At 31.4% G+C, this 26076-nt stretch overlaps 1 protein-coding gene across 1 annotated transcript; it reads right to left on the bottom strand.

The window, feature by feature from the left end:
• Positions 1 to 462: 462 nt before the first annotated feature.
• LOC134687387 (uncharacterized) lies at positions 463 to 23782 on the bottom strand. Its single transcript, XM_063547645.1, has 11 exons — positions 23325 to 23782; positions 21027 to 21138; positions 15103 to 15227; positions 13821 to 13875; positions 12142 to 12205; positions 9699 to 9881; positions 5846 to 6600; positions 4450 to 5300; positions 3409 to 3599; positions 2069 to 2903; positions 463 to 811 (listed from the first exon to the last, which is right to left on the bottom strand). Exons 1-11 carry the CDS (start codon positions 23767 to 23769, stop codon positions 681 to 683), a joined length of 3747 nt encoding a protein of 1248 aa, XP_063403715.1. The 5' UTR covers positions 23770 to 23782; the 3' UTR covers positions 463 to 680.
• Positions 23783 to 26076: the final 2294 nt, after the last annotated feature.

The raw sequence follows: 26076 nt of genomic DNA, 5'->3' as shown, positions 1-26076 counted from the left end.
CAAACCATTTACAGTCCAGTGTAAAGGAAACCCATACTAGGTCATACTACTTTCAAAGTAGCATTGTATATTTTAAACACAATAAAAAATTGCAAAAGGCACTCTCAAAAATTATTTAATTCTCAACATTGTCCATCAAGACTTTGTTTCAAGATAAAATGAAAAAAAAACATTGCGGAGTCATGCATATAATAGAACTGCTACCATGTGTTCTTAAACAAGTGAAAAGCTCAGTTGATTAAATATTGTACTTGACAGAGTTAAGCGCTGGACACCACATAAGTTGCACATGTTTATATGTATCATATGGAAAAAAAAATAATCCAAGCATTTAGCACCTATTGGAAATTAACTGTTATTTTACTTTTACACCTTATACTCTCTTGTAGAGGAACTTAAGAAAAACCATAAAGAATTACAACTAAAGCCTAATGAAAAGCAATTTTTAATCTTTTTTTCATTTTAATGGAAAGCTGTTCCTTCCTTCGTTGCTATATTCATTTTGACTGAAAATTCCTGCTCCTAACTACCTCCTTCCCCTTTTCATTTAATTATAATGGGACAGCCCTGCTCCTTTTTTCCCATAACTTTAATTGAGTAGCCCTCCTTCCTACTTTCAAACATTAATTTGAACCAAAAAGCAATAACTAGGTTATATCACTAAAGACAGTGTATGCAGTTTATTTTTTTACATCTCGGCTTGTTTTTTGACCGGACACTTCTTCCGACCTTGAAAGTTGTAGCTGACGCTTTCTTCCAATTGTCATGGTAACCTTTTGTTGTTCAGTGTCTTCAGATTGTCTGGATGTATCTATGAAATAGTAGATATCAAAGATTTTAATATACAATTTTCATATGCTCATAAATTACGTCATTTTAGTGAATAATAAGATCACCCTTGAATAAGTTGGTATTATGATGCAAATTTTACAAAAGCTAATTTAGTCAATTTATAAAATCAAGGGCATATATTCTGCAATTTGTTACCACTGTTTTGAAATATGAGATATTAAATTATTCACAATTAAGAATCATGAATAATAGCAATACTAAATAACAAATTTTATATGAGATATAATTTTTAAAAAACCCTGATCGTCATTCAAATGACATTTTGGGAGGTTATTAACGAGATTAATCTGTGGATACAAATTTCAAAATGTATAATAACTATTTCTCAAATATGACATGTATAACAGCAAATTTAATCCATTTATTATAATTGTTAGTGTTAAAACATGTGATCACAAATTAAATAGTCATACAAGATAAGATAAGATTTACAAAATTGTGTGATAACTAACTTCATTTACAGCATGACTTGTATACTTGTAATAACTTAAATTATGAATCCATGAAAGAAGCTATGCAATTTCTTATATATTCTAATCCTTTATCATAATTTTTTATCTTCTTGATTTTTTATTCAAACGATATTTTTTGGAGATCCTTTAAATGCTTTATGGACTTCTGTATTTTCATAGCTTTAGAAACACACAAAAATATCCATACCAGAGTTATACCCATAAAAGAGACTCCAAACATATTAGTACATTTGTCTTGCAATCATTTCTTTCCGTAAGTTTTCTTGTTTGACATTTTAAAGCTATTGGATCTATTAAAGCTTACTTTTATACAGTTAGGGGTTTCAACCGTTTGCCCATTATTGATGGCTTAATGCAGTGAGCTAAAGCTTTATATATCTAATTCACTTAGTCTCTAAAAAAAAGTTGTCTCATTTGCAATCACACCAAATCTTCTTTTTTTCATAATTCAAATGTCAATCATAATCATTCATCTTTTTTTCCTTTTTAATTGAGCCTCCTCATGGGGTTTTTCGATTATGTGATTACTTAGTTGTTTTATAATGATTATTTGAATAGTCAATACTAGACCAAATATTTGATGATTATTTGATAATCTAGGACTTATACATGTAGGACTGTATTATCTTGTAAATTTATATAACTTATAAGATTATGTGGTTGTGTTGGCAAAACATTTGTGATTATGTGATTACTTGCATACCCCTATGAGGGCCTCTTAAATAAATGAACCATTGAGTTACCTTCTTTTTCCTCCTCTTGTACAGATGGATATTTTTGTTTCATGTCTTCCAATAATTTTCTTTTATCTTCTTTATCTTTAGTATCTACAATTTTTAAATATTCCAGTACTGGCATTTCTAGATCAAAACTCTTATCTTGTGAGGTTGATCTAGTAGATTTCAAAACAGCCCTGCCCTTTTCAGATGTTTCTTTCTCAACACTGTCAAGGAATGCCTGCATTGAAGGATCTCTTGATCTTTTTCTTTTGAAACGTTCCCTCTTTTCCTTAGAGCTCATGTCTTGAGAAGAAGTTGAAGAGATACTGCTTCTTTCTGTTGACTTTTGTTTAATTTCTGATAAATAGTTTTTCCCACTTTCTTCTTTAGTTTCATCTTTTTCATCAAAAACTTCATCTTCCTCAATTGTCAAATCTGTTTTTGCAGATTTCGAAGAATTTTGATCAATATCTTCTTGAATTTCCATTAAACTTTCAAAACCTTTACCTTCAATGACCTTTGCTTCTGTTTCCATAGCAACATCCTCTTCTTCTGATGTTGAAAAATCATCAGGATTTTCCATTCTTTCAAATAATTTATCAAAATCCATCACCTCATCATCTTTTAACTTATAATCTTCAAATACAACTTCTTTGAACTCAACCATTTCATAATTCTCATCCTCAGAGACACTGTCACTATCATCTGCTCTCACAGGTGTGAAGGTCATGTTGCCTGGTCCAGCCATCATTATTTCTGCTTTGACATCCTCTATTGGAACATATTCACTGTGTTTTATAGTCTCCCTTTCACTTCTTGCTTTTTGTCTATCTTCTTCAAATTTACCCTTTTCAAAATCCTGAAATTAGATAACAGCATAATCTTAATTATATAATCATTCTGAGGTATTAAGGGACAACCATTGAATTCTGAGGGGTGGTGGTGGTGGTGGTGGGGGTTGATGTCTGGCAAATTTGATGAGGTCAGAATATTCATTTCTATCTTAAAGGCTGCCAGATTAATTCTATATTTTCAATCAGACCTGGGCAAGAATATTTATGTTTCAACTACTAAAAAAAGTGCCAACATCAAAATCAACTGGTCCTCCCCTAAAGTATTTTGAAATTTATAAATTAACATTTTGGTAGAATACACATATTGAACTTTCAAGAAAAAGAGCATTTCTATTTATATATATCAATATAATAGCATTGATAATGGGGTGATCCAGTGAGTTCTCTAGGAAAGAGTGGTGTAAGTGTTGAAAGTGGAAAAATAATTAAAATTGCAAAGAACATTATTTTGAATGGTACTATTGACATGTAATCAGCCATAGTTAGTAAGAAATGATAAGTTCTCCTTACATTGTAAAACTTGATGGCTGGTTCGATTTTCTGTGTCTCTCTGGCCTGCTGTAAAGCCCAGAGATGTTCAGCTTTTATTTCCTCATATTCTTGTCTATGTATATGTATTGGATGTAGACCACCACATTTTGTCATATCTCTGGTAATCTCATAAAACATTATTCCTTCCCAAAGATGGTTGATAGCATTACCTATTTCAAAATAAAAGTTTTATTTTTAAAATATTTCATGGAATGAATCAACATCTTTATTGTGTTTATATGAATTTATTACAAAGGAGCTATTAGCCTTTTAATATGTAATATAGTGTAGTTGTGGTTTTGAAGTCCATCAAACTGCATCCTAAAATATATAAAAACAAGAATGTGTCCACAGTACATGAATACCCCAATCACACTATAATTTTCTACGTGAAGTTTGGGTCAAAACTCCTTTATTAAAGATTAAAAAACTTGTTGCACTTCAGCTTCATCAAAAACTACCCTGACCAAAATTGTTTTAACCTGAAGCAGGACAGACGGACAAACAAACTAATGTACAGACCAGAAAACATAATGCACATAAATTTGGGCATAAAAAAGACATCCAGGCATACAGTTTTTATCAGTAAACAAATTCCACCAAATATGTCATACTCTCAGCTGCTCTGCATTGTGTAAAAAGTAAATTTATAGATTTATCAAAGGTTATCAAAGATTTGAAATCTAATTCCCAACGAAAATTAAGCTATAAATACAAAAAAAAAACTGTTTTAAACCAGTTCCTAAAATTGAGAAAAAGAAAAATGAAAGAAACTGTATGTTTTTCCTACACCTTCACAATTTGTTTTCATCTGACATTATCGACGTCTTGACAACGCCTATTGTTGTATGACGTAGGAGAGTGAAATAACCACATTTATTTCACATGTGAAATTATCAGTTTTTATCTAACTGGGAAATCAATGTAATTTATTGCAATGTAATAAAAAGATGTAAGCAACTATATGTTGACAAGGGTATGGACAAAACCCATAACATACAACTATAAATACAACCATACCTTTTTGTTTTTTGTCATACTCCTGTCGTGCCTTGTGTAAGAGGATTTTGCCCACAAGATGTGGTGTATGTGTACATTTATAGTGAGGAGGCTGCAGGATTTTCCTTCTGATATTATCTGCTTCTTTGATATCTTTTACAGCATCACTTAATGCACCAGAAACTTTCAACAATCCAAGCTCGTCGTAGGATTCAGCTCGTTTCACTAATTTATCAGCATAGTTATCATACTTGTGTAGATTCATTTGCGTGTCCAGCGCCATAGCTTTTGTGTAATATCTAACTGATTTTTCAAAATTTTCTTTCGCCTCTTTTGTATTTTTCAATTTCTTTTCTTTTAGTCCTATTACAAACCACAATCGACCAATGCTTGCAATAAATGAAGGGATGTCCAAATTATAAAAATTTTCAACTTTTTCTTCAGCTTTCTTAAAGGCAGCATATAGATTTTCCCTGGCTTCTTCAATTGCGGGTGGATCAAGCATAAGATATGCTTGACCAATTTTTTCATAAATATTTGTAATATGATACATGTACCGATGACGCACAAATTTGTGTTCATTGAACAATTTCTGGGCCATTGTAAAATCTTGAACTGCATTTTTTAGCTGCCTTCTACGTATGTTAAACTTTCCTTTCAGGAGGAAATAAATCCCAAAAACAGGGGCCAAAGCAGTACCTTTGGCTGTTACAACATTGCAGGAGGTTTCTATTTCTTGAAGATACTTTGATACAAGTTCATTTCTGTCAACGTCAAAGAAAAAACTGGCTTTTTCAATTTTCCAGAACAAATATTCTAGTTTGCAATTCCTTTGCTTACTGCTTTCTAACATTTTTTCAATCCTGTTTATTCTAGAAAAAAGGAATGATGATCAAATAGTAATTATGCTTTATAATACAATAATTTGTTTCAGACAATTTTGAACTGTTTTAAAGGTTAATGCATATTCAATGAGAAGTTACTAAAAATACTTTTTAAATTTATAACAATATTTTATATCTTTGATTCATTGGAAATTACAATAAGAAAAACACTTAAAACTTAATTACTGTGGATTCATTTATTTTCATGGGTATCAATTTTCACGGATTTGATTTCATGGTTTTGCCAATATCTGTATATCAAGCCTATTGAAAATATGCTATTCGATGAACATTTGAATTCGTGGTTCACCTGTACCCATGAAACCCACAAACATTGGTATCCAATAAATAATTATGAAACCTCAGTATTCTTAAAGGTTGGTTGAATTCTGTTAAGCTCTTTCCAAGAACTTAAGAATAAACAAATAGTGGTATAGAAGATGATGCTAAGCAAAGGAAAGATTCTTATGTGTTGCTTTATCTACTGTCAGGCAACAACAAACTAAAAATGCTCTGAATATTTATTTACATACCTATGAAAATCTCCAAGCAAGAGGTTTCCAACTAAAACCATTTGGGTACAAAGTAAAATTCTGTCCTTCAGATCTATGGTTGTCTCTGTATCTAGAACATGATCACCTTTAAACAGACTAATGAAGTGCTTTTTATTTTCTTCAATCATCCTCCAAGCTTTCATACAATTTGTATCCATTTTTTCACCTATTTTCTGCACAGCTTTTTCAAAATGTCTGACAAATCCTTGCCATGCCATTTTTACTTCTTCTTGAAAACATCCATCCTTGATTATTTCTTTTAGGAACATGTAAACAAGTGGATGCAAAGAATATCTCAATTCATGAGTCAAAAAAATGTCAGTTGTAGCTGAACTTGGTTTATTTTTCATCATGTAATCTTCCGGTTCTGTTATTTCTACAAAATGCCGGGTTTTTAGTGCTAACAGGTCCATTTTAGGTCGCATAGTCATGTTAAGTTCCCCAAACACAGCGCTGGCAGCATTAACATCAAACTTAGCTGTCTGGAATACTGTGAGTCTTGCCAATTTCTTCTGGTATTCAACATCAAGCGAACTGAAAGTTTGAGCTAGACAATTGTTAACTTGCAAAGCATGGGAGAGGCCACCCTTTTCTGCAGCTATTTTCAAGTTATATCTTATAACTTGAGGTTCAAGGAGTCCACCATTAACTGCACTACAGGTAGCCCTGATAGCCAATGGACAATATCCACAATATCGTATAATATCTCCAGTTATCTTTCTATCAGTTTTGTACTGAAAAATATGAAATACTTCTTTTTGTATAAAATATTTAATTCAAATTCCTACCAGTTTTTTTTTTGTTTTTTTTTATAGATTTGCAATGATGATATTGTTGCATCAAAAAGGATAACATTAGACAATATCCAGTTCGTTTTTATTTTATGTAAAGCATATTCCATGTATTTTATTTATCAGAATTTGATGCAATTTCTTTTAAAATCTTTATATTTATGTAAAAAGAAATCCCCAAAAAGTGAGAAAAAAAATGTCTGTCTTTAGTAGGACTTCTTCCAAGACCTTTGTGCTATATTTAACTTCATGAAAATTTGACAAGAAATGAAAGTGTGAAAGTACTTTAATACAATATAATGTTCAATATAAATTATATTTTAAAGAGAAATCAGTGCTGATTTTCAAACTCACCCAAGACATAACTGATATAAAACTTTGAAAGAAATTTCATAACAATCCTACAAAAAATGTAGGTGTGAAAGTGCACAATTTTTTTGGTACATTCATAGATCTGGTAAAAATAATTGATCAATACTGATTCTTGACCTTGTCCCAGACTTTGCTTATATAGACCTTTTATCAAATTTCATAAAATTCCTACAAGATATATTTATGCTTGAGAGCGCTAATAAATAATTCAATTTTCCATATTATTTTAATTTCAAAGGGGCATAACTCCTTTAAAAAGTGTTGTTTAGAACTGATTTTCTAACTTGTCTGAGAAAGTTAATTGTTCATGTGATAGCACTTACAAGGCCAAAATGGCAATCACATAGTCTTTGTATGTCTTTCTATCAGTTTTGTACTGAAAAATATCTTTTTGTATAAAATATTTAATTCAAATTCCTACCAGGTTTATTATTTTTTTATAGATTTGTAATAATGATATTGTTACATACACAAGAGGCTGTAAAGAGCCTGTGTCGCTCACCCTGGTTTATGTGAATATTAACCCTTACCATGCGGTACCCGTCTTTTGACGGGCGGACCCTAATAACCGTTATATGGCTCCACTGGCGTTCCATACTTTTAGAAGTCCACTTTATGATACTTATTTTAAAAGTTATGCATGTTCCGTCAACCTGAGGCTATCCATATTCACGTTTCTCTTGTATAAGTAGCATTTTGAGCACAAATACGGATTGGAAAATTGAAATTGGCTAAAACTCGGTTTTCTGGAGCGGTAGGCTTCAAATCTGTATCTTACACAAGAAGTTCAGAGGCATAAAACTGGCAAAGATAGTGCAAACCCACAGCCATATAACTACTGATCATTATTATTATTGCAATACGCATTGGAAACAACTACTTCCCGTTTTGGGTCCATTCGAAGTCAAAAATCGGCAAAAATCGTGAAATTCAGTATTTTGGGTCCAAATGACCTTCTGTAGACTGATGAATCAAGATCAGATTCACTCCGACCTAACAACTGTTGGGGTCAATTTGTTCACTAGGGTCCACTCTACACGCAGGCTACAGCTGGATACCTTAACCAGCAACCCTGGGTCTTCTGGGTCAAGAGAAGGGGTGAAAGATCGGAAAAATTGACGCTTTTTGCACCTGTTGACCCACTTTGGGGCAAATTCCAGCCAAAAAAAATCCGCCTCCTCACCCCGACCACCCCACCCCGTGATCACCTATATTAGATTCAAAGAAATCAATATGCTACAGCAACAGGGCTAAGCTCATTGCATATAATTTGCATATTTTTGCAAATAAACGAAAATTAGACATTTTCTAAAAACAATTCCGCATGGTAAGGGTTAAGGACCTTGGTAAAAGAAACCATTTTTTTTTCAGTTTTAGCTCAAATTGGGATTTTTTTACTTCTTATTATGGGTCAGAACGGGTCAGTAAGGCCTCCAGATACATAGGATTAGTATAAAAACGCTTAAAAATTATTTTTTTTTTTTTAAAGTTTGTTAACCCTTACCATGGGGTACCCGTCTTTTGACGGGCAGACCCTAATAACCGTTATATGGCTCCACTGGCGTTCCATACTTTTAGAAGTCCACTTTATGATACTTATTTTAAAAGTTTTGCATGTTCCGTCAACCTGAGGCTATCCATATTCACGTTTCTCGTGTATAAGTAGCATTTTGAGCACAAATACGGATTGGAAAATTGAAATTGGCTAAAACTCGGTTTTCTGGAGGGGTAGGCTTCAAATCTGTATCTTACACAAGAAGTTCAGAGGCATAAAACTGGCAAAGATAGTGTAAACCCACAGCCATATAACTACTGATCATTATTATTATTGAAATACGCATTGGAAACAACTACTTCCGGTTTTGGGTCCATTTGAAGTCAAAAATCGGCAAAAATCGTGAAATTCGGTATTTTGGGTCCAAATGACCTTCTGTAGACTGATGAATCAAGATCAGATTCACTCCGACCTAACAACTGTTGGGGTCAATTTGTTCACTAGGGTCCACTCTACACGCAGGCTACAGCTGGATACCTTAACCAGCAACCCTGGGTCTTCTGGGTCAAGAGAAGGGGTGAAAGATCGGAAAAATTGACGCTTTTTGCACCTGTTGACCCACTTTGAGGCAAATTCCAGCCAAAAAAATTCCACCTCCTCACCCGACCACCCCACCCCGTGATCACCTATATTAGATTTAAAGAAATCTATATGCTACAGCAACAGGGCTAAGCTCATTTGCATATAATTTGCATATTTTTGCAAATAAACGAAAATTATACATTTTCTAAAAACAATTCCGCATGGTAAGGGTTAAACAAAGGAGGCAGATGGATTCATGACAAATTGTGTTTTGGTGATGATGATGTGTTTGTACATCTTACTTTACTGAACATTCTTGCTGCTTACAATTATCTCTATCTATAATGAACTTGGCCTAGTAGTTTCAGTGGAAAATGTTAGTAAAATTTACAAATTTTATGAAAATTGTTAAAAATTTACTATAAAGGACAATAACTCCTTAGGGGGTCAATTGACCATTTCAATCATGTTGACTCATTTGTAAATCTTACTTTGCTGAACATAATTGCTGTTTTGACTGAAATTTCCTTATATTGTTTAAATGTCAATGGTAAACTTAAGGTGGTGTATCTTCCTCAAAATAAATAATTACCTGTTTGTCAACACATTTTTCATAAAGTTCTGTTGCCTCTTTAACATTGAGAGGCTTCAGTTCTATTTCTAGTACTAACTCATCCATTCTTTTCTGTGATTTACCGATTTTTCGCATTTTATCTATAAACTGTTTATCATCAATTGCAATTAACTTCTGTCTGGATGTAATTAATATTCTGATCTGAAAATATAACAAGTATATATTACTAGTCTCATTATATAAAGAATGCCATTTTAATAGCACTAATTTAAACTTGGATTTTAAAATGTTTTATATGAATACAAACAGGATTTTTCTCAATACTGAAAAAATCACAATAATAAATGCACGCAATAATTTCTGAATTGACAGTTTTTCAGAGCTTGACATATAATGAATAGACACAAGTCTATTGTTGAAGACTGTATCTCAATCTCTAGATCTACATTTTGTAAATGCTATAGTACATATATTATGGATTCAATCATTAAGCTTTTTACAAGTTACAGTTGACCAATATTACATCAATATTAACAGCAACAACAAAACTGTAAAACAACATTCCTCCCTTCTTTTAAAACTCGAAAAGGGAGACATTATTGTTCAAACAAACAAATGTTTCACCTTTTTTATGCAACAAAATCTAACTAGAAGCTCTAAAGAGCCTGTGTCGCTCACCTTGGTTTTTGTGAATATTAAACATAGGACGCAGATGGATTCATGACAAATTGTGTTTTGGTGATGGTGATGTGTTTGTTCATCTTACTTTACTGAACATTCTAGCTGCTTACAATTATCTCTATCTATAATTAACTTGGCCCAGTAGTTTCAGAGAAATTTTTTGTAAAAGATTACTAAGATTTACGAAAAAATGGTTAAAACTTGACTATAAAGGGCAATGACTCTCAAAGGGGTCAACTGACAATTTCGGTCATGTTGACTTATTTATAGATCTTACTTTGCCAACATTTATTGTATTTAAAAGTCTATCTCTATATATAATAATATACAAGATAATAATTGAAAACAGCAAAATTTTTTTTACTTGATAAACAATTTTACTTCATGTCAGATTTGCTTTAAATGCTTTGGATTTTGAGTTATAAGGTAAAAACTGAATTCTACCCCTATGTTCTATTTTTAACTGTGGCAGCCATCTTGGTTAGTTGACCGGGTCACGCCACACATTTTTAAACCCCAAAGATGATTGTGGCCAAGTTTGGTTTAATTTGGCCCAGTTGTTTCAGAGGAGAAGATTTTTGTAAAGGATTACTAAGATTTACGAAAAATGGTTAAAAATTGACTATAAAGGGCAATAACTCCTAAAGGGGTAATTTGACCATTTCAGTCATGTTGACTTATTTGTAAATCTTACTTTGCTGAACATTATTGCTGTTTACAGTTTAACTTTATCTATAATAATATTCAAGATAATAACCAAAAACAGCAAAATTTCCTTAAAATTACCAATTTAGGGGCAGCAACCCAACAACAGGTTGTCTGATTCATCTGAAAATTAAAGGGAAGATAGATCTTGACCTGATAAACATTTTTATACCATGTCAGATTTCCTCAAAATGCTTTGGTTTTTGAGTTATAAGCCAAAAACTACATTTTACCCCTATGTTCTATTTTTAGCCGTGGCGGCTATCTTAGTTGGTTGGGGAGGTCATCAGACACACTTTTGAAACTAGATACCCCAATGATGATTATGGCTAAGTTTGGATTAATTTGGCCCAGCAGTTTCAGAGGAGAAGATTTTTGTAAAAGTTAACGACGTCGGACGCCAGACGCCAAGTGATGAGAAACGCTCACTTGGCCCTTTCATGCCAGGTGAGCTAAAAAGCAATTTCATCAAAAGTGTTAATATATATATAAATGCATACAGAAGTGGTTATTGCATTACAATTCAGATTCACTGAAGCATGAAAAAGAAGTTTAATATTCTACGTAAACTATCCATATGAACATCTCTTCAATTTTTTGAACTAGTTTACATTATTGCTATTTTACAAAATTTTCTTTTGATCTTACTGACCGACAATTTCCTTTTTCAGCACAGTAGAGTGATATGAAAAGTTATGGCAACAAACTAAGAGCATTGTCAATGAAATTTAAAATGTTGTGATAGGTAAAATAGCAATCAACAGATTATCATTGGTCATCTCAATATAGATTTTACCTGTTAAACAATTACGGGGAAAGGGCACTTAATATTCATTTTTGCATTTTCAATGTTAAACAACATTCTGTAGGTAAAACATGTGAAAAAAATATAAATACAAGTGGTTTTGCTCATTGTTGAAAGCCATAAATATGATAAAGAAATCTATAGTTGGTAAATTCTCTGTCATTTTGTCTCTGATGGTATGTGGTCTCATTAGCAATTGTAACCCCCCTTTCCTCCCCCTCATCATACTTTTATTTTATGTACCTTTTCCAGAAAAAAATATTAACTTACTGATGTGTCATCTAACATCTGTAGAAAGTCATTGAAAAATTTCAACACTGGTGAAATCTGCTGTCTGTTATATCAAATGAAATATATATATATATAAAAAAGTAAGTACTGATATATCTTTATACTTTCACAGAGTAATATAGAGTACATGAAGTAATTTTGTTCAATGCATTTTAACTTAATATTTTATTTTGTCAGTGTTGAAAGACCTTCAAACATCTTGGTTTGTGCAAATACTTGTGACCCATGCACGATTATAGGCAACATTGCTAAAAAAAAATATGATTGCTTCAAGAGTATACATTGTTCAGCATGATAATGCTATTTTTCAACAGGATGATATTTTTAGTTAGAGCTCATGATGCATGTAGTTGATCAACTGTATGTTGTCTTTGTTACAGGTACATAATTTCCATGGTTCTAATCATCTTTATAAAAAATTTGTAAGGGTTCTGCGGAACCCAGTGTCTCGCCTACTTTTGCTGAAAATCACTGGCTCAGCAAAAATGAGGGGAAAAAAATAAAAATATTCTTCTTGATACTATCTTTTGATTGTATTTAGAAGCTTCTGTCCAAGTTTGGTAAAAATCCAGGATAGTTTATGTATGAATCTAATAAATGTTTAAAAACTTTAACTGCACACTGTATGTAATGTTAACTGGAAGAAAAACTAAGTCCCTTTATAAGTAAAATACAGATACACAGGTACAAAATATTAACAAAATATCCTTCTAAATACTTGCTTTTGATCATAAACAAGCTTATATTTAAGTTTGGTACAAATTAAAAGTAGTATAAGAAAGCTATTATTTTTTTTTAAAATTTAACCACAGAGTGAATGTGTTGTTTCTTGACAAAAATCTAAGTCCATTTAATAGTAAAATACGGGAAAAACGGATTTATTTTTTTACAAAATTTACTTCTGTATATTATCATAAACAAGCTTCTGTCCATGTTTGGTACACACCCAAGATAGTTCAAGAAAATTATTAAAATTTTAAAAACTTTAACCACAGAGTGAATGTAATGTTTCCCGCAGAAAAAACTAAGTCCATTTATAAGTAAAATACGGAAAAAATGGAATTTAATTTTACAAAATTAACTTCTGGATACTATTTTGTGATCATAAACAAGCTTCTGTCCACGTTTGAAAGTAATCCAGTTTAGTTTAAGAAAGTTATTAAAATTTCAAAAACTTTAACCACAGAGTGAATATTTGTGGACGCCGCCTTCGCCGCCGATGACACCGAAGACGGAATGTAGGATTGCTTAGTCTCGCTTTTTCGACAAAAGTCGAAGGCTCGACAATGATTGTGCTTACATGTGACCAACTGTTTCTCGCTAGTCATTTTCATAAAATGTTCAGTGTCCTCCAAATAAAATTAGAAGATACATCTACATAATGTTTCCAGTATGATGTGATTTAAAATTAGTATTTGTACTACCCTACCCATGTATATAAATGCATATTCACATAAAGTACCAAAAAGGTCTTAAGATAATAATAAATAGCTACATGGGTTCTACTCGCTGTTGAAGGCTATACAATTGACCTAAAGGTGTTTATTTCTGTGTCATTTGTTCTCTTTTCATTTTGCTTTTGGAGAGTTGTCTCATTGCACGTTAATTGGAAATCGTACCATATCTTATTTTTATATAACAGAAAGAAATGAAATTACCTTCCTTTTCTGTTTTGAAGAAGACCATCTATATTATCAAATAACAATACTGTCCCTTTAAAAGAAAATAAAAGTAATTTTTTATGAGGGATTGACCATTTGATATTCTGTTTTAATAAGCCATGTTAGTTTTTTATATATGTATTCACATTACCATTAATTTTCAATAAGTGTTAGAAATGTATGTATACCAAGTAATATTCAACAAGGAATAATTTAAATCTTGAATAATTTCAAATTCTGGAAAATTGAAAAGTATGATGATAATTAACCCAACTATTAAGTTTTAGCCATGCACTCAGATAGCTAACAGGGTTAGTTAGTTACGTATCATTCAGTAATCATGGTTATTTATAGATTATCGTTGGTTATCTCAACGAGATTGATTTTCTCACTTGAGCTGGGATCGGTGAAAGCGAGAAATGCAATCGAGTTGAGATGACCAATGATAATCTGTTTATCGTTATTTTACCTATGACGACGTCAATTTCATGTCAATTTCATTAGCAACGGCCACGTGGCTCTTTAGTTTCTAGCAGTAATTTTCCATCTCAAGCGAGTAGCATGATATGAAAAATTATCACAAAAAAATATCAATGGAAAAATCCACAAAATAGCGATAATTTAAATTATTACAGATTCAATAAATTGATATTTGTTTTTAGATAATGCTGCATGAATATCATATTATAAGACACTGCTGCAAAAATACTTTATTTAATTTTCATGTATAACTATATCAAACATTTTGTTAGTTAGGCCATTTATTTTCCAGCTTGCTGCTGAGGAAAAGTTAATCCATTTTGCCTGTTGCACAATGTTGCAATGTCTTCTCATTTATTTTCAAGATTTCCTACATTCATGACATTATTGAAATAGTTTGTCTAACCATTTAGGAAACTGTTTCCCCCAAATTAATCTATGTAAGGACAAGAAATAATGCTATAGTTTTTGAGGAAAAGGGTCAAAGTTTATACAAACAAATGCAAACAAACTGATTGTTAGCTAGTCAAGTTCTGGTTTCAGAACACTAAAGGCTTAAATATGGACTGAAAAGTGGCTTTTTAAGCTAAAACGAGTATTTCATTGCACAGACAATGACAGACAAAAATAAATAAAATCTAATTTATGTTGCAATCAATATTAAATGATTACGATCACAATGTATTTTCCACCAAAATTGTCATTGTGCATTACAATTAATAATCAAATACATATAATATTTATATTGAGAATTAAGATGTTCTTCCATCAAGGGATACTACTTTACAATGGCACTCACTTCTTTTTATGTCAGGAATGATATTCCATAGTTTCTTGATCATTTCTGGTATATCTGTAGAACTAAATGTCTCATGCAGTTCTGTTAGTGTTAAACTCAGTAAATCCAATAAAGTATCCCTCTCTCTGTAAAAATACAACATAAAAATCCATAATAACTCAAAATATGTCATTTTATAACCATAATTCTTATTAGACTTATGCCACAAAAACATATGTCAGTATAAGATATAGATATAAAAAGATGTGATGTGAGTGCCAATGAGACAACTCTTTCATACTTAATAAGTAACAATTTGTAAAAGTAATCCATTATAGGTCAAAGTACAGTCTTCAACACAAAGCCTTGGCAAGATATATTAGTTTTTCTTATGTTACTGCTTCTAGGAGATTATTTCACTGTGCTTATCCAGTGACCTTTGGGGTATCACATTAGCAAAGACCAAAACAGTTTACCAAATTGCAGTCAGATTTCTACTCCAACTAACTGATCAACTGGTAAAATATTTTAGCAGATTGCTCAAGTGAAATGTTGTTAGTATGAAGTGAGTGCTGTAAATACAAAGTTATACTTACCATCCACATCCAGTCAGTTACAGTGCTTATCCAGTGACCTTTGGGGTATCACATTAGCAATGACCAAAACAGTTTACCAAATTGCAGTTAGATTTCTACTCCAACTAACTGATCAACTGGTAAAATATTTTAGCAGATTGCTCAGGTGAAAATTGTTAGTAAAAAGTGAGTGCTGTAAAATAAAAAGTTATACTTACCATCCCAATCCAGTTAGTTGAAACCTTTGTCAATCATTTCTAACAAAAATAATAGCTTACTATAGTATGAGTCACTGAATAAAAAGGTATAATTTTGACATGGAAACTTCTATCATAAATAAATATTATAAATGAATAGGTCAAAACATTGTTTTGTAGGTGTATATTTTATAGCTTTGTCTTCTAAGATGAAGTTATTGTGCAATTGTGATTCGAATAACATTTTCTATACAAATTACTGATCTGCTGGCATTAAAGGGAAATAATTTATATTGAGTTCAAATGTACACTAAAAATTTAATCAATGATACATACCAGGCTTATGATTTTGCCTACAAAAGATTCATCAATACGACTAGAATAAAAAAAAAATGAAATGCCAAATTAGTATGAAGTTGAAATCATAGAAATAATGTTACAAACAAATTAAATGGGGAAATTTGATATTTGTCAGACAGAACAAAATTTTGCTGATTATCAGTCATGTAAATTATTTCCCTTTATTGCCAGCAGATCAGTAATTTGTATAGAAAATGTTATTCGAATCACAATTGCACAATAACTTTGTCTTAGAAGACAAAGCTATAAAATATACACCTACAAAACAATGTTTTGACCTATTCATTTATAACATTTATTTATGATAGAAGTTTCCATGTCAAAATTATACCTTTTTATTCAGTGACTCATACTATAGTAAGCTATTATTTTTGTTAGAAATGATTGACAAAGGGTTCAACTAACTGGATTGGGATGGTAAGTATTACTTTTTATATTACAGCACTCACTTTTTACTAACAATTTTCACCTGAGCAATCTGCTAAAATATTTTACCAGTTGATCAGTTAGTTGGAGTAGAAATCTATCTGCAATTTGGTAAACTGTTTTGGTCATTGCTAATGTGATGCCCCAAAGGTCACTTTTTTTTTTTTTTTTTTTTTTTTTTTTTTTTTTCCAAAGGTCACTGGACATGTATTTTTTTTTTTTTTTTTTTTTTTTTTTTTTTCGAAAGGTCACTGGACATGCACAGTAATACCTTTGTCAATCATTTTTAACACAAATAATAACTTACTATAGTATGAGTCACTGAATAAAATGGTCTAATTTTAACATGGAAACTTCTATCATAAATAAATATTATAAATGAATAGTTCAAAACATTGTTTTGTGGGTGTATATTTTATAGCTTTGTCTTCTAAGATGAAGTTATTGTGCAATTGTGATTCGAATAACATTTTGTATACAAATTAATGATCTGCTGGCAATAAAGGGAAATAATTTACATTACAAATAATCAGCAAAATTTTGTTCTGTCTGACAAATATCAAATTTTCCCATTTATTTTGTTTGTAACATTATTTCTGTTATTTTTTAACTTTTATCCTCTGTTCTAAAACGAACAATGAAAATTATTTAATGATGAAAGACGATTAACAGCTGTTTTGCAAAATGTTGAATTGTTCAAAGTATAAAGGATTGTCTACCAAGGAGCACAAGATAACTTATAAGCAGTATTTTGCAAAACCTTTCTAATTTGTGTTCTACATGCCCTTCAACTTCATACTAATTTTGCATTTCATTTTTTTTATGAATCTTTTGTAGGCAAAATCATAAGCCTCGTATCATTGATTAAATTTTATGTGTACATTTGAACTCAATATAAATTATTTCCCTTTAATGACAGCAGATCAGTAATTTGTATAGAAAATGTTATTCGAATTACAATTGCACAACAACTTCATCTTAGAAGACAAAGCTATAAAATATACACCTACAAAACAATGTTTTGAACTATTCATTTATAATACTTATTTATGATAGAAGTTTCCATGTCAAAATAAGACCATTTTATTCAGTGACTCATACTATAGTAAGATATTATTTGTGTTAGAAAGGATTGACAAAGGTATCAACTGACTGGATGTGGATGGTAAGTATAACTTTTTATTTTACAGCACTCACTTCATACTAACAACATTTCACTTGAGCAATCTGCTAAAATATTTTACCAGTTGATCAGTTAGATGGAGTAGAAATCTGACTGCAATTTGGTAAACTCACTGTGTAGATACTATTCTGTACGCTTTCCGGAAGTCGCGATTTTCGAAGCGAGAACTTTTTGGATCACATTTTAAATTTGTCGGATATACTATATTAAACGGTAAGATGTTCATCTGTACATTGCTTAATGATTAATTCAGCTGACATCGATATTCACAAATGGTTTATAATTAAATTTAGCACATTCATTATTCGTATCTTTGCCTTAATCAAGAGATTTTCAAGTGCATCACTAAGGAAAATCAGTCGGTGAACCTAAAAACAATCTGTTTGCACCCTTACTGTACAAATTAACGTAAAATCCAGACTTAATTTACTAAATAAAGTATATTCTAAGTGGTGGTAAAAGTTTCAGCCAGATCTTTGAAGCCAGAAATAAGAAAATTACACTTGTTCGAATTTCGCACTGTACGATCAGTCTCGCTTGTATATTTTGAAACTGTATGATCAGTCTTTATTTCACTGTATTCTAGTAGTGATTTCAAAGTTATTTACGATACATTCGGAGATGGCATTTTTCTAAATAACACAAATATATTTTAATAAATTCACACCCTGTAAACTTTTCAAACATGATAGGGTGTACTCGACTTGCTATTAAGTATAAGGATGTTTGAATGTGGCTGAAATAAGAAGGTTTGTTTGTTTATATAAGTTTCAGAAATGTCCTCCGTTATACTTAAAATTGTACAAACACACAGATTTAATTGTTATATAAAAATGCATGTATTTACAAACATTCGAGGCCGTACTGTAGCCTATAATTGATCACAGTTCCTTCACTTTGTTTTGGATGTAGATCTGTCTCATTCACACTCTATTGTACACCACTTTGTAAAGCGATGGTTTATAGGTTAATAGTGATAATGAAGTCCGTCTTTCCGTTCGTCCGTTGGACCGGTACAACATGTTTCGCCGGTTTTGCAAGCGCATCTCCTCATAAACCACTTAATATACATTGGGGTTTCCAGACATTTTTAAATGGAGAGGGGGTCCAATCCAGGGGAAAAGAGGATTATAAATATATGTTCCCATACAAATGCATTGCAAGTTAAAAAAGAGTTTCAAACCGCCGGATCCCAATTTTCTTGAATCCTTCACTGGTATAACTGTTTTCTCGGATTCCGTATTATAAATTATAATATAAAAAAGAAGATGCGGTATGATTGCCAATGAGACAACCGTCTACAAGAGATCAAAATGACACAGACATTAACAAATATAGGTCACCGTATGGCCTTCAACAATAAGCAAAGCCAATACCACAAAGTCAGCTATAAAAGCCCCCGAAATGACAATGTAAAACAATTCAAACGAGAAAATTAACGGCCTTATTTATATAAAAAAAAGGAATGTTTTTCGAATTTTATTAAAAATCTTTTATGGGGTTTCTTTATATAAGATATGGACTTGAACATTGTATTATATGGGGGCACCCATCAGGTATTTCCAACCGTGACCCTCAAAACCAATTGTTAAACTTTTCTAAAATTGCTCCATTTTTAATCAATTAATGTATTATGGAGCTTCTATTTCGAATTTTTGGTAAAAATATTTTTGATGTTTCTATACACTATATCTTAAATACGGACTTTGTCATAACCTTATATTGGGCGTACCTATTTTATATCCACAACTTCCTTCAGACAAGTGTCATAACTTAATGAATCTTTTTCAGATTCCTTATCATTTAATTCAATTGTGTACCTCTTATTTGGTTTTTCGAAAAAATCATCAGTTTTTTATTTCCATGATAAGGACTTTTCCACTACCTTATTGGGTGGTACCCGTTTACTATACGCAAATTTCAAAAACTTACCATATACTAGTATTAATAAAACTTCCTCATATTCGTTATTAAATGATGCCCCTGTGCACCTATAATTTAGTTTTTCTGGTGGTTTATTTTATTCCAAAACATGGACTATAGAAGTGGCGGGGTATAATTTCGTTAATTCTTTCCTCAATACCTAAAGTTTTTAAACAAAGTTTTCTCTATCTATTTTTTGTCATTTTAAAAGAGACAGGCTTGATGCATGTTATCACCAATCGGTCAACGGCAGACGGTGTAAATAGTCTTTAAAAATGTAATAGTTAAACAGATAACTGCAACGACACACTGTACAAAGTCCACAAGCGAATCATATATTGCTGTTTAGGCATTTGAATATAAGTAAGACTGATGACACGTATACACCTTCAAATTGCCGTTGTTTTTCAGTCAATGTCGTTAAAAACTTCCATTTGTTGTTGTTTTTTTCTTCAAAATCACGACTGGTCATACAGACAAAAAATCTGAAATCGCTACTAGAATACAGTCAGTTTTAGACTGATCGTACAGTAATTTATTTTGGGATCCTCAAGGAAAGCATATTTTTTATTTGAAATACGAACATTCTACTTAAATACGATAGGAATATTGAAACAGTATATATTTAACTGTAAACTGATGCAAATATTTGCAATAAAAGATAATTTGCTTTGTACTACGAGAGCAAAATTGTCAATCGATTTCACTTTTTCTATGAAGTTGTTTTGATGCACACGTATATTTTATATTCTACTGCATGTTTTTGTTACAGTTACTCATATTTATGATGCTATACATACATTTTAGATGTGCAAAGCACTTTATAGATATAGGAGTAAACAAATGATGAGAAAAAGCACCAAAACAAAACCGTTCTGTTAGCCAGTTTGAAATCCTCGCTTCGAAAATCGCGACTTCCGGATAGCGTACAGAATAGTATCTACACTGTGGAAACTGTTTTGGTCTTTGCAAATGTGATACCCCAAAGGTCACTGGATGAGCACTGTTATTCAATTTCTATGTATTTTTTTGTATCCCCTACGTGACCTATCTTACCTTAAATATTGAAGATGTGCATGATGTATAGTAGTCGTTTTGTAATCCTGGATAATTTCATACGTGTCAACATGGTCAACAGTTAACTTAATTTGCGACCATCAAATCACCAATTGATGCTGTTTGAGCTTAAAGTACAATACAGCTATCTCCTAAATCATGTAAATAGTAGATATCAAAATGTTGCCATGGTTAAACTCTATTCTAAATCCTATGTTGGCCTACCTTAAATCAATTCTGATGATCTTCCATCTTTGGTTTGACTTATAAAGACGGTAGCAGACCTCATTAGCTAAACTTGTTTTACCCATTCCTCCTAGGCCACATATACAAACTCCTGTTGGAAAGATTAAAATACAAAAAGTAAATATTAATTGAATTTCATTGCTTCAACTAGCAAAAATGGTTGGTGATCGTTTGAATTTTCAAAAACTTTAAAAGAATTAAGAAATAATTCCTTCATGTTATGCTCTATGCTCATTTTAACATGGGTAGGCATTATATTTGTCTATATTTTACACTGAGCGTTAGTGAGGTGTAAAATGTGGTCAAATATAATGCCTACCCATGTTAAAATGAGCATAGAGCATGACATGAAGGAATTATTTCGATTCTAATATGACAAATACAATGTATTTGTAGGTCAAAGCGTACGAAAATACCGTGAGAATGTTTGCCTTTTCCCGTTTCATACCCGAGGAGTCTGTATATAATATTTCATGTTTTGATAAGTTTAAAAACTAAGAGCAGGGTAAATATATGCTGTTTGATAAAAATATACAATAAATGTTTATGTTAGCTGTTTAAATGTATATATTTAAAAGGATAACAATGGAAATAACGTTAATATAAACAGTAAGTCTGTGCGCATGTGTCAAACATATTTTTTGTGCTCATAAGAACACGGCTTTGTTATCAAAACGTAATACTAGGACGTCAAATTAGAATGCAAAATAGACCATGGAGTATGGACTTATTGTTGTGAATCTGGTAAAATGAATAAACATATGAATAAAAAAGTTTTTAATTTTGTAAATAGAATTTAAATGTAGATTTCCTGAAAATATTTACTATAGTTGTTTGTAGTTTTAGCTTATTTTGTTTTTCTAATTTGCTTGGCAATAATTTTTTATACATATCAGTTTGGTTAGTTTAGTTGTACAATGTATCTGTTAGGGCCTTTTTTGTTAATTTTTAGGAATTTGTGGAGAGGGAAAGGGATAACTTACTTAATATTATTAATTCCTATGTTTTAACTAATTTGATTCCTACAGGGATAGTCACATGTTAAACTACATTTTCGAAGGTAGATAGAAAACGGTGGATTGCAAAAAGTATATTGCACAGCAAAAAGCATATTGCATGGTTATTTTTAGAATATCTATAAACCAATAAACTTTGTGACGTCATATAATGAATTCAATGATATTGTTAAAAAATCTATGATTGATTACTTGAGGAAAAAAATCTTTAAATAGATAAGATAAAAAAAAAAAAAAATAACACCTAATATGTTGGTAATGTCTAGGAGACAATATGATAATTATAAAATTTCAACGGAATCAAATTACTTTTTTGATATAAATATGGTCAGAAATTAATTATTTAACAATTATAGCCTAGTTATGAAGTCAAAACAGGATACATTGACCCAAAGAAGAGTATCATTCACGGGGGGGGGGGGGGGGGGGGGGGGGTAACTTCCTATTATTCAGTGTACGGGGATGTGCCAAAAATATGGGTCATAATAATTTTGCGAGATTTTATATTAAAATGACCCTCCTTTTTAATGACATCCTATATTAAAATGCATTTACGTTTGATAACTGTATATTGATTTGGGGTATGATATACACACCAATATAACAATTCATGTGTATATATAACGATAATATATATATGTGCACCAAATGATATCAATTCATATATAAAAACTTAAGGGTAGCTGGTATATTTATGAATTATGAGTGATGATGAGTTAGAGCTTATATAAGCATGGGTCATATTTTAAATATTGTATATAAGTATATGTCATTCTTTCTGAAATATTTATATAACTATAGGCACTGAACTTCAGTGAATGTTATATTAAAATGGGTACATATTTTGAGACAAAAATGGCACACCCCACCAAAAAAATATCTAAGTTACCCCCTCGTGATATCATTGTGTCAACCTCATACAAAGGCTATAATTGTAAAATATCAATATGTAATCTCAAATGAAATTATAACTGTGGATAATTTATTTTCCTGTGTACCAATTTATGTCATGTATGTACATGTAGACAAAAAAACATTTTATGTTCATGGATATTTGATTGTACTTAAGACTTTGGCAAATTCTGCATACATGTACATTAGCCATTAAAAAAACGTATTTTGATGAACATCTATACATGCTATATTCATGGTTCCCATTTACCCAGGAAATCCTAGAAAATAAGTATTCCATGAATAATAATGAATCCGCAGTAAGTAAAATGTAGGAATTGTATAAAATTTCGCCATTTATGTAATTTACCTCTTACAGAATCAAAGTCACCAGATATAACTCCCTCAATCTTTTTAATGTCATCAATTCTCCCGACAAAGTTCTTATCGATATCTACTCCTTTCGTTCTCAGTACTTCTCTATGTTTGAGGAGTCTTTCTTTGTACAGGCTCAACTGATCAGAAACTCTATTGGTTCCCATGACTGTATGGTAGTTTAAAGTATCTGTCACATTGATGAGATAGTCCACCAAATCTAATTTGTCATAAACTTTGTTGTTTTCTATGCTTCTAAAATATTCCATAGCAGTGGTTATATTGGCCATATTATTGGGTCCAAGTTCAGACCTTGAAATTTGTAGAAGGTCTTGGAATGTTGTGGGATCCCCATCAAGGTCATTAGCAAGGTCATTCAATATGGCATCTAATGGGTCAATTAGGGTTGGATCATCAAACCCTACAGCTGGATGTTCCATGGTTAATGTCTTTCAAAGCCTGAAAAACAACAGTCAACATGTTAAATTTGGCAAAATAATATGAGATTCTGATTAGCATGATTAGGCCATGCAAGATTGTTGGTTTTCTCTAACCCTGCTGGGCCTTTTTTTTTCACCCTACAGATCAATTCAAAACAGAAGAAAAAGAAAGTGCTAGAGACTCTTTAGGACAATGCTCAAGATTTTAAATTTGTCTGATAATTTGTTAAACAAATGTGGATTATCATGATTCAAGTTTATAAAATAGCTCATACATGTCATATATTATAATATGGACCAAGAAACAATGTCATAATGTATAACATTTTTTTCCTTCAAAAATTTCCTATCAGTATAAATCTGGTAATCATGGTATTAAATTCATGAAAAAAATTCTCTCAGTCTGTATATTCAAACTGCATGTAATTATATCCCAGGTTAGTTTGATATCCCGGGCCTATCCGTAAATTAAATAAGGCCTTTACTGCCTGCACTTTTCAAATTTATTGTGTTAGGAATCCATCAATTTTAAATGGCCTTCATCATGTTCATATATATATATATACATGTTATCATGGTAATGGCAGGTAGTAATATCATTTTTTTTGGTATTTTTGTTATATATATAGAATATGCATTGGAACCTGTTGTGACAGTGCAGTATTTAATTACTTTTAAGAAAAATTCTACCGGCACTTCATTGACCGAGCATGTGAGAAAGCATTTAAGTCATAAAATGATAACCAGTCTCCGAAATTTGAACAATTTCTCCAATATTGGTGTTTTCTGTCAGTCTGTGGTTTCAAAGACAAATTAAGAAGTACAAAACACTACATTTATCATGTATATAAAACGCCCATATGTCATAAGACTATTATTTCTGACTTTGTAACATTGGTTTCAGAGGAGCTGCATGAGCACTGCTCAATGAAAGTTGGTCTCTTCATTTAACCCTCTTGCTGACAGAGGGACACATGTGTCCACAATGAATGTGCTGGAGGGACATGTTTTAATAAAAGCGTTCCTTTCAGAACTACAAAAATGGAAAATCAAATTGTCTAAAATTTAATTTCAAGAGTTATTTTGAATACCTCTATTATAGGCCTGTTTGTAAACAAAAAGTGCAATCTTAAATACTCTTTAAAATGATGTTATTTTCATAATTTGTGTACCATTTCGTAAAAGTCCCCTACGAAACTGCTTCTAAACACACATATTTTTGTAATTTTAAATGTTTCCTATAGACATTTCAGTTTGTTTACTGTATATTCTAGAATAATCTCATTTTTTTCTGAATTGGAGAAACAATTTTTATCGATAAAGATTAGACAGCACTTCACATATGCAGGTACAACTCATGATACCTAGTGGACATTTTACAAAATACAGTATCACTCTGGTACATTTGATCATGTTGATGTGCTCAATTTTTCTTACCAACAATTTAGTTGCTGTCATGAAAGCATCACTTCTTTTGTAAGACCCTAATGTTTATATCTCTTGCAAACAAAAATTACATTGATTTTGTAAAACTGTTTATTAGCAAATTTTAATGACTTCGTTTCGTAGTGGACATTTTGTCAGGGACACACCTTCTGAAATTAAAAATCCTATGTTAAAAGCTATTTATTAAAATCTGTTGGCTCTAAACATACTTTGGAATTATTAAAGAACTTATATTAAGTAAAAATAATATTTATTTCTACATTTTTTAAAGCTATTTTAGAGTATGAATGTAGAACAGGCGGTCTAGGGACATGCCATTTTGGTTGTTTTGGACCATTCAGCATTGTTCAGGAATCAATATCATGAATATCTTATCAATCCCTCTAAAAAATAAACATTTCTTTACTTAAAAATGATAAATCTAATTCAATGTACTGACTGCACAAAAAATTACTTGCAAAGATCAAACTCATTGTTTTTAAAATGGCTGGGACAAGAGAGTACGTTTTATTGAAAAAAAACCATATGCAAGCTTCTCATCAGTGCTGTATCTTTTTGAAATGAAACTCCAAAGACTAAAGATTAAATATGGTTATATGTTTCATCAATGGGTCCCAAATGTAATGGTCATTATGGCATGACATCCTATATCTATATGTCATTGTTGGACATCTAATATCACAGACTGAGACCTAGATCTGTCATATTTTCTGGCATACGAAATGCAACTTTGAAAAACAACTGTCAGCAAGGTGTTCTGCTGCTGCATGGAGAATATCAGACTTACCTGCTGCTTATAATCATGCTCCCTATAGCTGTGTGATCTGCACATTGAGTCATAATGATATCTACTGTAGATCT

This window comes from Mytilus trossulus, chromosome 10 (genome assembly GCF_036588685.1).
Source record: "Mytilus trossulus isolate FHL-02 chromosome 10, PNRI_Mtr1.1.1.hap1, whole genome shotgun sequence".
NCBI classification, from domain to species: domain Eukaryota; kingdom Metazoa; phylum Mollusca; class Bivalvia; order Mytilida; family Mytilidae; genus Mytilus; species Mytilus trossulus.
This window is presented reverse-complemented; position numbering and strand designations above follow the sequence as displayed.